The 16,565-nt window shown below is 40.8% G+C and overlaps 1 protein-coding gene across 1 annotated transcript in view; it reads left to right on the plus strand.

Annotated features, from left to right (window-relative positions):
• The window catches only part of CHP1 (calcineurin like EF-hand protein 1), a 41,403-nt gene extending 32,415 nt beyond the window's left edge, over window positions 1–8,988 (plus strand). Inside the window, exons 5-7 of the mRNA XM_037161699.2 lie at window positions 1,981–2,042; window positions 6,723–6,845; window positions 6,956–8,988. Of these exons, the coding sequence (XP_037017594.1) occupies window positions 1,981–2,042; window positions 6,723–6,845; window positions 6,956–7,009 (239 nt within the window). The 3' untranslated portion in view covers window positions 7,010–8,988. The remainder of the gene's footprint in view (window positions 1–1,980; window positions 2,043–6,722; window positions 6,846–6,955) is intronic.
• The last annotated feature ends 7,577 nt before the right edge of the window (window positions 8,989–16,565 follow it).

The following is a 16,565-nucleotide window of genomic DNA, read 5'->3' on the forward strand; positions in this document are numbered from 1 at the left end:
GGTGGTGAGTACACAATGCAATATACAGATTATGTGCTACAGATTTGTACACATGAAACTTATAGAATGTTATTAACCAATGTCACCCCAATAAATTCAGTTTTTTTTAAATTAGTAGTTCAGGCTTCTGTATATAGTTTGGCAGAAAGGAATGTAAGTGTTCATTCCAGTTGCCCAATTAAAATTCAGAAATTAAAGAATTTAATTTAAAATTCTTTAATTTTAAATTTCTTTTAAAAAATTCAGAATGAGATATTTATGGGTTGTATAGCAAACAGGCTTCCATCCCCAAATCATCCTGAAGATAGCTTAGTAGATAACACATTTTATGGTTACTTCAGAAAGCCGACAGCATAAGCAGAAGTGTGTCTGTTTAATTTGGTGAATATAGTAAACATATTCCTTTAGGAATACTTTTGATCCTCATCTCCTCTTTCCCTCTTAGACTCTAAACTGCTTAAGCATATAAATTCTCAAATTTGGTAGTTACTCAACTAACCAAATTAAGAACAAACATCAGAGAAAAATCTCTCCCATTACTTCCCACTCAAGAATTTTGCCTTATGTACCTTATGTACCTTAGGAAGAGTAAATTAGATTTAAAAAATTTTTTACTTTCTCTTTTAGAGGATGCACTCCTTTTTTTAGGAAGGGTGTGGTGTTTAACTGTGTAGATACTTATCCGTGTTCTCATGCCTTTGTACCTAGTGTTAGCTGTGCCTGGAATGCCACTTCTTGTCAGACTTGTTTAAATGTTACTTGAACCAGAAAGGCATAGCTCCCTTTGTCACCCTGAATTTCAGATGTATGATGGCACTTTGGATGTGTTAAAGTGAGCAGTGCACTCTCCTCTACTAAAGCATGAGTCCCTGAGGACCAGACCTGTATCTGTGCTTTATAATAACTGTAGGGCAGTGGACTTTGGCCTTTTAGTATTCACAGCCCTCTACTGAAAATCAGAAATCTTCGTGGCATACTTGAAGTGATCCCAAGCCTCAAAACCACACTGAATTCAGATACGATTACAAGGCCCTCACTTCCGCAGTGCGACTGCCTATTAAGTCATCCATTATCACACAGTTCGTGTGGTAGCCCTTCTGCCGCTTGACTGAATGATTTTTGCTCTTCTCGATTCTCTCTCTTATGTATCTATCCTACTTTCTACAAGCTTTATCTGTTGTTAAAGAGAAAGAAACATGAGAAGGTTAGAAGGCCATCAAATTCTTGGCATTTTTATTTGAAACTGAAGTTTTTTACCTATAGGACTCCCAAGTGGTAGAGAATTATTTGAAAATTGGCTCAAATTTGCCAGTGGACACTTTCCCAGGGCAGTACTTGGTGTGGTCCGCCCTTTGGTGCCTGTAGGGCTCTGATGGTTGGCTCCCCTGAGTGGTGCTCGGTGGGCTTGATGGCTTATGTGAGATGGCCTAACTGACAGAACCACCTTTATGGGGTTTTGTTAAAATTCTAAGATAAGAAAAAGGACATTTGACTTCTTTCTTTTTTAAAATTGTATTTATTTATTTTTAGAGAGGGGGGAGGGAAGGAAAAAGAGGGAGAGGAACATTGATGTGTGAGGGAAGCACTAATCAGTTGCCTCTCGCATGCACCCCAATGAGGAACCAGCCTGCAACTCAGGCATCTGCCCTGACCAGGAATCGAACCCATGAACTTTCACTTTGTGGGATGATGCCCAACCAGCTGAGCCAGGACAGCCAGGGCTGACTTTTTCTTATTGTTTTCTTATTTGTTCCACAAGGGTCCTCTATTTTATCAAATGTAAGATGCCATCAATTATGAGATGTATCTCAATTTCTTAAATGTTACAAAGCTTTTGAAAGCTCTACAAGTAATAGAAATTGCTCTGGGGAAAACTGTTAATTGACTTCATTTTCTGTCTAGTGTCCTTCACATTTTAGTTCCTTGAGAAGGGGCAACACACTACTGAATTTCCACTAACTTCATGTTTTTTCCTACCAGTTGCTTTTCGACTGTATGATTTGGATAAAGATGACAAGATCTCCCGCGATGAGCTGTTACAGGTATGTGGGAAAGCTCCCATACACAGATAACTTGTGTTTGGGCCCTGCCTGCTGCTGCTGCTTCTTTTTTTTAAAGATTTTATTTATTTATCTTCAGAGACAGTAAAGGAGGGAGAAAGAGAGGGAGAGGAACATCAGTGTGTGGTTGTCTCTTATGCGCCCCCCACCAAGAACCTGGCCCTCAACCTGGGCGTGTGCCCTGACTGGGAATCAAACCAGTGGCCCTTTGCATTGAAGTACGGTGCTCAATCCACTGAGCCACACCAGCCAGGGCCTGCCTACTTATTCTTGTGGACGGGAATTGTTCTTTACTTGTAGGAAGCATTTATTTAACACCTGCTTTGTGCAGAGTTGTATCCTAGATATAAGACAAAGCAAATAAGCTAGGGAAATTTGAAATGGCTCATTGAGTTCTCACAGACAGATGTCTTCACTATTTAAAAGGTAACTTTAAATGTGTTTTGGGTGCTGGCTAGCACAACTAAGTTATGTGAGATGATTTAGATTAAAATGTTTTGTTATTGTCCAGTCAGTTTATTGGCAGCCAGGTAATTCTGATGACACTTGGGTAATTACCGCTGTGTCGTCTATTTTGGGGTTTGACATAAGACACAAGGAACTGCTGCTGGCCTATTGGCTCCTTGTCCTTTGTTGCTCCTGTGGATAAGTTCCCTGTCCTCTTCTAGTAGTGACTGACATTTCATCCTGCTCACCATTCCCTTCTATTTTTCCTCTCCTCCCTCTCCAAAACACGAGTTTAGGAGGGGAGAAAACCCTCCTCTTTTCTTTTTAAAATATTGTAAATCTGGAGGACCCTAGGAGGCTAAAACTTTCAGGACTTCATGTAGAGAAATTTGTCTATTTCAAGATGCACCTAAAAAGTAAAGTGGTTTTTATTCACCTTGAAGTAAATCTGAACTCATTTGGTGAATTGAGTGTCTTCAGAAATCTTTTAAGTTGCAGGTAACTCAGGTCAGATGAAGCTCCATCTCAAGGTATTCCTATACTTCTATGTCTGAGTAAAAACTGAAGTGGTCTACAGGTCAGTGTTAGCATCCTTTGCTTCTTAGTTGGATATCTTTCTTCAGTGGGAAGAATTTATTTCAAATTGCTACGTACAAGTTCTGAAGAGAAAAAATGGAGGCAGTCACCTACAGGTGTGTGTTTTCATCCTCTGGCCCAGATCTGGCTGCCAGAAGATTTTTTTTGGTTTTTTGGAGTGGAGGGTTGATTTATTTTCTGTGATTTAGGATTTGAAAAGCCTGAAGCAGGGAGTTGTGGGGGCAACTTTTCCCGCAAGTACCCCTGTCCACCACAGATGAACGTAAACACTACCAAGACATGATCTGCTTGGGGAGGAGAGGTGGCTGATCCCTCAAAGGGGAAGGGCCTTGAGCAGTGGCCAGTTTCTTAGGGGAAAAAGGCCTTGAGCCCCTTCCTCTAGGGACTTTTATTGGGTTATAATACACAGGAATACAGGGAGGCAAGGATCAAACAGTAGATAACATTTCAAAGCAATCTGAGGGCTTAGTCTGAGTCAGAGTCTGTCAGGAAGGGAGTTTTGCAGAAACTTTGGGGTTTCCTGCTTGGACCCTTAACATGTGGATGAAAGCACTCTTAGCAGAGCAGGTTTCACAGGTTTCCAGGAATTCTTTGTGATGCCCTATTCCCTCCCCCACCCTGAGATCAAGATCGCTCTGGCAAGGCGAGGAGCTGCACCCCTCCCCATCAGGTATTCAGGCTTAAGTGGATTAGAGCCAGAAGCACTTCTCCCAGAGGACAAGGGGACTCGGGCTACGTCACATAGCCAGGGGGCAAGGGTCTAATGCTCACTCTTTGTTGCAGCCCCCCCCCCCACCTTTCATGAGGCATCCCAAGTGATCATGTCTGGCTTAGGTTGCTTTGGGGGCAGGAAGAGGAAACTGAGGCAGCGTTTGCTACCAGAGACAAGCCTTGTCTCCTGTGGCTCGCAGTCTGGAGGTCACTTGCTCATCCTTAGCCACGGGGGTAGAGTTACAATTCCTGAAACCAGGCAGACCAGTCCACAACAGGGAGTAGCGCCAGAGTGCCAGGCAGTGCCACTAGAATGTTCCTTAGGCCTGAAACAACTTTTGGACAAAAGTGCTCACAGTCTGTTGAGATGTCAGAGAACTAGGTTTATCCTAGCCAAGAGAGGGTATGAACAGTTTACCAAAATGAGAAGGGAACAAAACCTACCTTTCAGATACTACCATTTCTAAACATTTGGTGACATGCAGTTCTTAACTATTCGGTGGATGTTAAAAAGTTTGTGGTGAGTGTATCCTAAGGAAAGGCTGAGTGGTCATGTTTTCTTGATATGATTTTTGTAAAAGTCTTGGCTTGTTTTTGTTGAAGTCTTGGTTTTGCTTTTGGGGGGATAGATAATTCATTATTTTGATTATGGTGATGGTTTTATAGGTAGGCACATATATCAAAACTTATCCTAGTGTACATTTAAATATGTACATTTTATTGTGGATCAATTATACTTCAATAAAGGCAGTTGCTGTAATCATTTTATGAAGCTGACATAACTTTGATATGGGAACCTTGTAAACACTGTACAAAAAAAGATTACAGCACATTCTCTTTCATTCATATAGATGTAAAAATCCTAAATAAAATATTAACACACTGAATCCAGCAATATATAAAAAAGACACTATGTTATAGCCTAGGTGGGTTTTATACGAGGAGTTCAAAATTGGTTTAAAATGAGAAAATCAGTGTATTTTGCACATTAATCGATTGCAAAAGAAAAACCGAATAGCCCTTTCCATAGAAAAAAGGGCATTTGGTAAAATTCATATTCACTCATGATTTTTTAAAAAGAAGTCTTAGAAAAACAGAGAAGAGAGCTTCCCTTCACTAGTAAAGGGTATATACAAAAAAACCTCACCAGACATTAAAATAATAATAATAAAAGTCCCATCTGCTAGTAAACACTTCTGGCCGGAACCGAGAGTGGGACCGTGGAGAGGTGGAAAGCGCACCAGCTGGCCAGGGAACCCTGGGCGGACAGCTCAGGGCCCAAGTGCTGCGACCTGTATCCACCCTCTTCCTCACGTCCTCACTGATGGACTGGTTGAGTGATTTTGAAGACACCACCACTCCTGTCCCCACCCCCTATACACACAGCACACCTGCACGATTCACTTTCACAATTCTAAAAATAGAACACAAAGTGTTATCTTTAAACACTTTAAAGAATAATTAGGCTGAGATCTGAGCTGCCAAAGAGGTTTGAGGATAGAGTGATTTGTCCAGTTGGCCACAAGCAGTCAGGAAAGACAGCAAATGGCTTGGCTATTTTTTTATTTTCACTAGCATTGCCTCTTTTTATTAGTCCTTCAATTTGTGTACATTTGTGCCGCAAATGTACAACTTCCAATTTTCAAGAACTGAGTTGTGAGAAAAATGGTCACCATTGATACACATCAATATTTCAGCTCTTCTTTTCAGAAAAAAATGTAATTTACTTTTTAAAAATCGTTTCATAAGATTGGAGAAGGCTGTAAAGGAGTGGGGGAGTGGAAGGTGGGTGAATGCTGGGCGAGGAGGCCTTCTTTCCCTGTGTGAAGTCTCCGCCCTTTCGAAGACAGAGGCAGCTGACTGCAGTGATGTGAGGCGGCGCAGAAGTGCCCTTTTTCCCATTTCATATTGTCTTAGGGTCGTATGGTTAGAGTGGTTTATTTTGTTTAAGGTAGCAATTTTCAAAGTATATTTACACCATAAAGGTGTTAGCAGAATCAGGAGGGGGCATATTTGTTATATTTGAGACAAATTTGGTGAAACAGTGTTAACTCTCTACTGCAGTTCCCACAGCCCTTTAATCTTATTTCAGATGTATGATAGCACTTAGAAATGGAGGATTTAGTATTTAACCCTTCAAGGATCTTAATGTTTCTTGGCCATACTTTAAGGATGCCCAAACTTATAAATGAGTGAGAAGCTAGTTTGCTCCCTGGCTGAGCTAAAACACAGATGTCATGCCCGAGCAGAGCAGCACAGAGCAGAACACCACAGCGTAAAACAGACCAGCACGGAGCAAAGCCAAGCCAATAGAACATAGAGGAACAGAGCAGAGCTATCTAGCCAGAGATGAGCCTGGCCGCAGGTGCTGTTTTTACAGTGGTGCTGGGTCACAATTGAGCTTTTGTGCACCAAATAAAGTTTTCTTCCTTCACTATAAATGAATGAATGAACAAATGAACAAAAACAAACTATTTTGCCTCATGCAGTAAGTCTGGGCATAGATTGTCCAAGTTGATACAGTGCCTAAATGAAGTCCAGGAACCAAACTTCTGTACTCTTGCTCTGACATTCATAGCACACATGATTTTTTTTTTCACCTCAAGGTCTCAGGATAGCTGCTGTTCCACCAGGAATTATATCTACATTCCAGGCGGGAAGAACAGGGAAAAGCAAAATGCAGAGGACTTTGCCCAATGAGACTTGCTTTCCTATTCAGTGACCTTGCCAGAGAATTCTGTTCATGTCATTGTCTAGAATGGTCTACATGAGAAGATAAGGGTGTTGGCTTTCTGGCTATTGTATTTAAGGGCATCTAAGGAAAAGAGGTTTGGGCTTTATCATCAATCTTAGTAAAAGAGTCCCCCTGACCTTAGTCTCATGTAATCCTGGTTCTTCATCCGGCAGGTGCTACGCATGATGGTTGGAGTGAACATCTCAGATGAACAGCTGGGCAGCATCGCAGACAGGACCATCCAAGAGGCTGATCAAGATGGGGACAGCGCCATATCTTTCACAGAATTTGTTAAGGTCAGTCAGTCATCTCGTGGTTTGAAAAGTTAAGCTCTGCATAGGAGGGAGGGAAAAAACATTCAGAGAAGAGCATGGGACAGTTTCTGTAATTGTTTTTTTCCCCCCAGGTTTTGGAGAAGGTGGACGTAGAACAGAAAATGAGCATCCGATTTCTTCACTAAAGGACCGAGACCAAACTATTCCTTGCTGTCTAGTATTTAAGAACTGGAACTTGGGAGTCCTCCTGTCCACCACCCAACTTCCACCCCATCATTCACCTTTTCCCAAAGTACTACTGCTGTTGCATGACACCCCCCAATATGTTCTGCCAACATAAACTTGCCTTTGGTGTATAAACAGGGCATTACAGAATGGTACACCCGGTCTGTATCTGTTCCGTATCTTTCACCGGTTATCTCCATTTCTAAATATTTTTCCCGACCCCAGCCCCACCCCCCGTTCTGCTGCTGAATGCTACATGTGCATCTCATCCGAGAAAGTGAGAAACTGAATCAGATCAAGAACCAGCCAGCATAGCTCTTTCATTGGATGTAAACTATAGCCACACTGTCTTCCCTCCAACAAGGCTTTGGCGTGCTCCTCTATCCTTTTTATGTGTTATTTGCTTTCGGCTTCTCTTTTACCCAACACATCGTTCACTTAGCCTTTCAGTCTCCCAGCTTTTTCTCCCCGCTTTTTAAGCTTCGATCTCCTGTTCTACTTAGCACCCCAAGCTATGCCCGTTCAGTGTATTTCTGACTTGGCAGGATAGTTCGGTGGTCTGGCAGTTTTGAACTACCTTTACTCTTAAACAGATCTCTGGGATGTTGCCTCCAGGAGCTTTTCAATAACCAACACTTCTGTCAGAAAACCGTGATTGTCTGGTGCCCTGCACTCTGCTTGGTGTGCCTGCACTCTGCTTTGTCATCAAAGGGCTATGGGTTGGAGATGTTCTTGAAAGGTGGTAGCCTCAGTGAGAGGTATAGAGCACAGCCTTTCAGCTGACTTGCCCAGGTAGCTCTTCCTCTGGCCTCTAATTCTCAACATTCATACCTACATGGCTGCTCTTGCTAGTACAGTGTTGACTTTTCAGAAAAGAGCCATATGCCAACAGATTTGCTTAGTTTTGGGAGACTGTTACCACCAGAATGGCTGCTCTGACAATATGCTTTGGGACTTTCTCATGGCTTTTTGAGCAAGGAGGCTGGACATCCTAGAAGCCTCATGTATTCCCACACCTGCAGCATGGTTTATGCCTCAGTGTTATGTGCCCTGGAATATTTTTCACTTCACATTTCCAAATAGAAAGATTAGTGTTACAGAAGTGCCTACTTACACCAGTGCAAGAGATTTAAAGATTGTCCTCAGTGTCTTGAAGTTTTGCACAAAATACTTTATGAATTTAACACTTGGCAAATGTTAATGCTGGAAGCCATAGTCAGCTCCTAAGACAGGTCCAGAGCTTTGAAAGTGTTGTATCATTAGTAGCCTGGTTACACTGCTTTCCTAGCTCCTCTCTGACCACTGCTAATCCCCTAGAAGCAAGGGGTCTGGCCCTGCTGGCACAACCTGAGATGGCATTACAGGCCTCTGCATGAGCCAGAGCAAATTTTCTGCCTAAGTCAGTTTAGTATGAACCTCATTGAATCAGGCTGTTGTCATCCTAATATCTGTCTTTATGAGTGTTCATCCTTATAACTGCCCTTGGCTGATTTTGTCTGACTCATTGCTTGCTTGCATGTTTCTTGCTTTGGAAGGCTATCCAAGATGTATGTATAATACTTTAGGAAGGGAATTGCTAAAAAGAAGAAGAAGAAAAAGAAATACCACTGCAAGAGATTAGGAACAGTGGAGCACAGAGGAGTGGCAGACTGGAAGACTCAAATATAAATGACTGAATAATTCTTAGTGAAGTATCAGTCTGACTTTGTAATCGAGTGAAGTAGGGTAGGAGTCATAAAAGGGAAGATTTGCCTGACATTGATCTGTTAGAGAGGTACTTCACAGGCTCCTTGACTTGCATATTTAAAGTTCCTAAAATTAATGGCTTTTTCCTCCTTTTGGCTGTATAGCAAACTGTTTTAATCCACGGTTGTGCCTTATTGTTCCATTAAAACTGTATTCTCTGATTCATCAATAAATACTTGTAGTTAAAACAATACAGCTTGGTTGATTTTGTCCATGTTTTTTACAAAAATTTTATATAACTCAGTCACCTTCAAGTTTGAAATCAGTGTCTCCTGTAAGGTGTGTCTGCAACATCGAATGCGGGTCTTCTCAGCTGCTGCCAGGTGGGGCATCACGTAGGGCCAGCACCGCCTGCCTCTGGGCACAGCGGTGTCAGCCTCAGACACTTCCCACTCACTCCAGGTAAGATTCGATTTCTGTTTTTGACTCCCTGGCTCTTTAAACACAGAAAAGGCCTAAAGCCCTCGTGCATGTTTTGCCTCAATGACATACTGTACCCAGCTTTTATTGCATGGCTTTTCACATCTTCAAGCTTTAGTGACTGCTTAATCTGTGTAGGCTATGAGTATCTCTTCTTATTTTAAGGTTTAGTAGCAGTAATAGCTGGAATCAGTTATGCAAATTCTAACACAATACCTTCTCCTTTTGCCATCTCTCTGCTTCAAATTCTATTCATAATGACACACACAGTGTTTAATCTTTGCTTCACTTTGAGTCCAATTTTAGGATTTGGAAAAAATGAAAAATAGATAGAGTGACCAAATAGGAAATTTTGGAGGAACCGTAATGTTACTTGACCATGTCTATAGGTATACCAGTATGTGACTAAAATGAAACAATACTGTAAAAAAATTTAAAAATCATTATAACATTAAATACAGTTGGAGGAGAATCTCTAACCAATTTTATTTCCCTTTCTCCCTCTGTTCCATCCATGCATTACATATTTGAGATTAAATGAAACATAACACAATTGTATTGGCTTTTAAAAATTAACATTGTAGCCTTGGCCGACATGGCTAAATTGCTTGGGTGTTGTCCCACAAAGCAAAAGATTAGTGTTACAGAAGTGCCGGTTTGATTCCCAGTCAGGACACATGGCCAGGTTGTAGGTTGGTCCAGTTGAGGTACATACCAATCGATGTATCTTTTCACACATCTATGTTTCTCTCCTCTTTCTGTCTCTCTAAAAATAAATAATCTTAAAAAATTAACATTGTAATATTTCTGTGTTATCTGTTCTTCCCAGTTTGTATTAATGATTACATAATATTTTACCAAATGATGTAATATTTAACCATTTGTTTGCCTTTTGTTTCCAAGTTTATCTGTTATAAAATGATACGATGAATACCTTTCTGCATATGACTTTTCCTTGAAGGAAATATATAGGAATAGGATTATTAGGTCAAAGTTTGGGCATATACTTAGAAAAAGAAATGAATGCCACAAGCTATCAAATTACTCTTGTTCTTTTTATTCTTTTTATTTTTTTAATTTTACTTTTTAGGTATAAAAGCGAAAAATTTAAGGCTATTTTATTAATTGTGCTGTTACAGTTGTCCCATTTTTTCCCCTTTGCTCCCCCCCTGCTCAGTACCCTCTTCTATCCAGCAGATAGATTTCTAATTTCTTGCTCTCTCTCTTCTCCTTCTGTCACGCCTATGAAGCAAATGTTGGACCTCTTGAAGTTGCCCCAGAGGCTGCTTTTACTACTCTCATTTTTTTTATTCTTCTTTTCTTGTTCTGATGGGTTGTTTTTCTGCTTCCTTGTATTCCAAATCATAGTGGAGTCTCAGGTTCATCCACTCTATTGTTGTTTCCCTATAAATTGTTTATTTCAGTTAGTGAATCCTTTGTTTCTGACTAGATGTACTTTATGCCATTGAGGTCCTCACTAAGTTCCTTGAGCATCCTTATAACCAGTGTTTTGAACTCTGCATCTGATAGATTGCTTACCTCCATTTAATTTAGCTCTTTTTCTGGAGTTTCAATCTGTTCTTTCATTTGCACTGTGTTTCTTTGTCTATTCATTTTGGCAGTCCCCCTGTGTTTTTTCTATGTGTTAAGTAGGGCTGCTCTGTCTCTCTATATTCATAGTGAGCCTTAATATGATAGACGTCCTATGGGGTGCAGTGGCAGAGCCTCCTCTCTATCACCCAGGCTGGGTATTTGAGGTGCACCCTTTGTGTGGACTGAGTATACCCTTCTCTTGTAGTTGAGCGTTGGTTGCTGTTGGAAGATCAATGGGAGGGATTTACCCAGGCCAGTGAACAGAAGGACTGGCTGTGACCACTGACCACCAACCTCCGCCCTCCATGGAGGATCAGCTGTGCAGGGGCAAGGGTGGTAGTGCTCCAACGTGGTCTGTAGCTGTCCACTGGAGATTTGGCCCTGGGGTGTCCTGGACGGTACAGGCCAAGGTCAGCCCCAACCCATGCTTCCCCCCCCAACCCCGGGCCACCCTTCCTGAGTAATAAAGCAATCTGAGAAGTCTGCTACTTGTGCTGGGCTTGGAGTTTCACAGGTGAAGCCAAGCTATGAAACTAATCTGGCTGCTGCTAGTGCCAGGCCTGGAGCTCACTGAGGCCAGCTGTTGCTTGTTTGATAGGGTTTAGGAGCCAAGACCAACCATTCATATGGATATGCAGCTTGGGTGCACCTGTACTTTGGGTGGGGCAGAGTCTCTGGGGATCTCCAAGGCAAGTCAAACAGTGTTAGCCAGGTTGATAAAGTCTCAAGTATGGCACTAGCCTGTTGGCTCCATGGCTCTGCAGGGGGAGGGCTCAGGAAAGGGACGATTGCCTGTGCCAGACATGTTAGCCTGTCCCAGTGTGCCACTGGTGCCTTTCAAGCTGCTACCCTGGCACTGGAGCTAGGAGGGAGTGAATCTGAGTAGGTAAGTCTGTGTGTGGGTTCTTTAAGAAGTACTGCTTGGGGCTCCAGAAGTTTGTTCCACCAACTCAATCCCCACTGGTTTTTGTAGCCAGAAGTTACAGGGATTTATCTTCCTGGCGCTGGAATCCTGGGTTGGATGGCCTGGTTCAGGTCCGGGACTCCTCACTCCCGAGATATCCCTCCTGAGTTTTCATCCATGTGGGTGTGGGGCTAGCCCACTCCACGTCTGCGCCCCTCCTAGTGGTCTGGATGGATGTGGTTTCTTCAAGTCTGTTGTTCGTTCTCAGACTTCCATTCAACTCGATTTTGTAGTTGTCATACTTCAGTCAACTTGATTTCTGATGTTCCTGACTGATGGATGTTCTATATTTTAGTTGTAATTTTGATGTGTTTGTGCAAAAAAGCAAGCCATGTCTGCCATCTTGACCAGAAGATGTGTCTAATGTTGTTTTTAGAATATCCTTTATAGTCATGTTTTTTTTCAAATTATGAAAAAAAAATTTATAATCATGTTCATTTTTATATTAAAAACAGAATAGTTTATGTTGATTGGGATTTAGAGAAAGTATTTACTGCAGAGATGCCTCAGAGAGGACTGTCTTTACAAACTGGATTTCTTATGCTACAAACCAGATATTTATCCTGTTCATCAAACACTGATTGCAGAATTACTTGGGAGGAAACCATTGCAACTGGACTGATACTCCCTTAGCTAAAATAAATTCACATTATTTTAGATAAGCTTTGACTCAACGAGTGATTCAAACTAATGATGGCTATTTGGTATTTGCCAATATAGACTTGTTTAACATTTAGTTTAGTAGAAACTCCAATTTAGAGATTTTATTATTCTTTTCCTTTACATCAAGCAGTGATGGGAAATTTACCTGGTAAGTTTGTTAGGTACTGAAGACTTTCTTGGGGAGAAAGGAAGCAATGGGGGAGAACAGACAGCAATGAAGAGTTTCATGTCTTTTAAAATGAGTAAGTAACTAGACTGACATCTTTACCCAAGGTATAGGCTAATCAAGTACTTAATCTTGAGATGACAAGACTCAGTCTTCTAAGCACTAGATTCTGATCTCACATCAAAACTATCAGGACTGTGTATTTGGAGACATAGTCTTGACACTTTGCAGTCTATTGAACTGAACCAGGTAGATGATTGTTATATCTAGTACCTGAAGGTGGCTGGAGAAATAGCAATTGGTCAAAGAACATCTGTGGGCTATTACAACAGATATTAATAACCATTAAATTAACCACAGTTTGAGTATTTTATTCACAAGAGAAGAAAATCTTTTACTCCTGAAATTATTTCTTTAGGAATACTTTGATAAATTCTAGTAAACTTGCCCTGGCTGGCATAGCTCAGTGTATTGAGCTCAGGCTGCAAACCAAAGGGTCACCGGTTCAATTTTCAGTCAGGGCACATGCCTGGGTTGGGGGCCAGGTCCCCAGTGGGGGCCACATGAGAGGCAACCACACATTGGTGTTTCCCTCTCTCCCTTCCTTCCCCTCTGGCTAAAAATAAATAAATAAAACATTTAACAAATTCTAATAAACTTGGTGATTTGGTCACCCAGTCTAGAACAATTTGAAAATAGTTATATTAATGGATGGGGACACTGCTAGAAATGGGGATGTTGACAATCAAAAAGGACTGCTGACAAAGACTATATGAAAATCAAGTCACTTGGTAGACATTTCATTATAGACCAAATAATCCTGAGCAGTTCATTAACCCTGAAGCTATCACAGCCTGAGCTTATAGAAAAGGCCTTCAGTCATCAAGAACTGGTCTAATAGGTTTAAGCTTTAGTAAAATGGACATTTACTTAAGTGAAGCATTCCTGACAATGTTATTGCATGTAATTCAGGCTGTACCTGAACCTATGTAACTTAATACTACATGTCCTGATTGAGCTCAATGATTTCTTGTCTGGTTTCCTACAGGCATCAAAGCTTTTTCCTTACCGATTTGGAAACAACCTTATGGACAGTGGAGACAAAAAGCATTTTTGTCCATAATGCAAAGTTTCTTGAGGGTAGAAGTTGTCCTTTCTGCCAGCGAAATAACAGATTTCTAGCTGTTGCTCAAATATCTTCTGCACAGCCCTGACCAGGTGGCTCAGTTTGTTAGAGCATTGTCCCAACACGCCAAAGTTGAAGGTTTGATACCCAGGACACATCAAGAATCAACCAATGAATGCATGAATAGGTGGAGCAACAAATCGATCTCTCTCTCTCATAAATAAATTAATCTTCTGCACAAAAGAAAAAATAACCTGCAGGATGTTAGTTGGGAGAAAGCTGCCATGGAGACTTCCATTATTTTATTAAACATTTTCTCAGAACTGACTCAATTTCTGAGTAAAAACTTTCCATTTTAGAATATACACGCTAAATTTTAAATGTATTTTATGATGCCTGCTGCTTCTTCCTGACATTGTGGAGGCAGAATCACAAATCTGGATCAGTATGATGACGTTTGGTAATCTCATCTGTGCCCATGAGATTAGGGGCAATTCTGGTAGCTTCATAATCATGGAGATACAGATATTGGGAGATGGTTAGAGAACAGAGAGAGGCAGATACCAGCAAAGTTTGCAAAATGGGACAAGGGCAAATTTCAGATATGATCCACTCACCTGATTGACATCCCCCAGCAGAATATTGGAATGGGTCATTACATGGTTTCTGAAGACATGGACAAGAATTTGATGATTGCCAGGATGTTGATGTATTTAACAAAAAATTATGCCAAATTACTCTCCATTTATTTCAAAGCTTTATGAAATTTACATGTTAGATCAATGAGATAGTCACAGCATTGATTTTGCAAAGCACATGTCTCTCAGTATTTATAGTTAAGATGGAGAAAGTTGGGTTGGATTATAGCTGATGTATTTGAAGATGGTAGTTATCCATAAACCAAGAATGTAGACAATATGATTAGTTTTGTTTTTTAAAGAGTGAGAAGAAGGGAGAGAGAAAGAAACATTCATTTGTTGATTCCACTTATTAATGCATCCTTGACTGATTCTTATGTGTGCCTGACCGGGGGTGGTACCAACAACCTTGGTGTATCAGGATGAGAACACTAGCCAACTGAGCTACCAGGCCAGGGCCATAATTAGATAGTTCAATGTAGAATTTAAGAGCATGGACTTTGGAAACAGATTGGGTGAGTTTAGATCCTGGTGCTGCCACTTAACCACGCACACGAGCTTGAACAATTCACATAACCTTTGTATCCTTTTTCCTCGACTGCGTAAGCATATTGATGGTGATGATAATAGTATCAAACCCACAGGTTGCTGTGAGGATTAAATGAGTGCCTGACGCATGCTAAGCATTATATAAAATTTATTAATGATGAATGGAAGTAATAGGTTGACATATTCTAGATTACTTTAATGAGGAAGAATTTTCTAATAATTATTCAAATGAAGAACAGGATATCCCTAAAGCTGGTGTACTCCCTAGCTGGTTGGTTGCTGGGCAAAACCTGGAATGACCATTTTTCACTTGGTTAGTCACATGGCCTACCTTACTGGTGAGGAAGCTTGGGAAATATGATCTCTTTTCTTAAGGAAGAAGTAGGACACTGGGGGTACCCAGCAGTCTCTGCACAGGCTCAAGCAAAATCTTGAATGACCGTCTTTGTCAGAGATCTTTCAGAATTCCTGTATTACAACAGAGGTTTACCTAGGTGATCTAGAATTTCTGATGGTTAATTCATAATATACTAGGTTCTCCAAGTAGATATATTTGTCTTTGTTTGGGGGAACACCCATAGGTATATCTGCAGAATTTTTAAAGATGAAAGGGGATGGCTGTTAACAGAAAAATTAATGAGAAACAATCTGTGTTATTCCAGTTGACACTATTTTATGATTTTGGCTTTTCTCTAGTTGCCTGGGTCCCAGGAAGAATAATATCCATACTGGGGGAGGGGTAATAATCTTCAAAATATTCTACTACTAATTCAGCATTGATCAATCAGAATGTAGGGCTGCACTGACCAATCAGAATGTAGATCAGAATTGGAGTCCTGGAGATCCTCTGCTATGCTGGGTAGTAAGCCCTTCAGTTGTTGCATAGATGGTATTCTGGGAGGTCCTGAAAAAGTGAGGCAAGAGAGGGAAGCAGGTGTGGAAAAATGGCTACTACTTCCATACTTCAAGCAAGTATGGAAGTATGTTAATATTTTAATAATTGAGTTATAAATCAACCTGGCCATTATCCTGAATTGAAGAGACTATCCTTTCCCCAGTGAATAATCTTGGCATCTTGGCCAAAAACTGACCACAATTTTAAGAGTTTGTTTCTGGATTCTCAATTTCCATTCCATTGATTCTTCATGCTCTCCTAGTGACAATACTACACTGTCCGGATCACTGTAGCTTTGTAGTCAGTTTTGAAATCAGGTAGTGTAACTCCTCCAATTTTATTCTTTAATTGTCTTAGCTATTCTAGGTCCTTTGTATTTCCATATACATCTCAGGACCAGCTTGTCCGTTTCTACAAAAAAAAAAAAAAAAAAAAAAAAAAAAAGAGTGCTGGGATTTTGTTACCAATTGCATTCAATCTAATCCATTTGAACCAATTGCACTGAATCTAATCCATTTGAGAACTTCTATCTTAATATTGAGTCTAACAATCCATGAACATGGGGAGTCTTTCCACTTACTTTATTTTTTATCCTCACCTAAGGACGTTTTTGCTTTCAGAGAGAGAGGAAGGGAAAGAGAAATATCCATGGGAGAGAGAAGTATCAATCTGTTGCCTCCCATACGTGCCCAGACTGGAGATACTAAGTGTCTGAACCAGGGGTTCCTTGCACACCATGACTGGCCCAGGTATCAA

This window comes from Artibeus jamaicensis, unplaced genomic scaffold (genome assembly GCF_021234435.1).
Source record: "Artibeus jamaicensis isolate MK-2021 breed Jamaican fruit bat unplaced genomic scaffold, CSHL_Jam_final contig_1132, whole genome shotgun sequence".
NCBI lineage: Eukaryota > Metazoa > Chordata > Mammalia > Chiroptera > Phyllostomidae > Artibeus > Artibeus jamaicensis.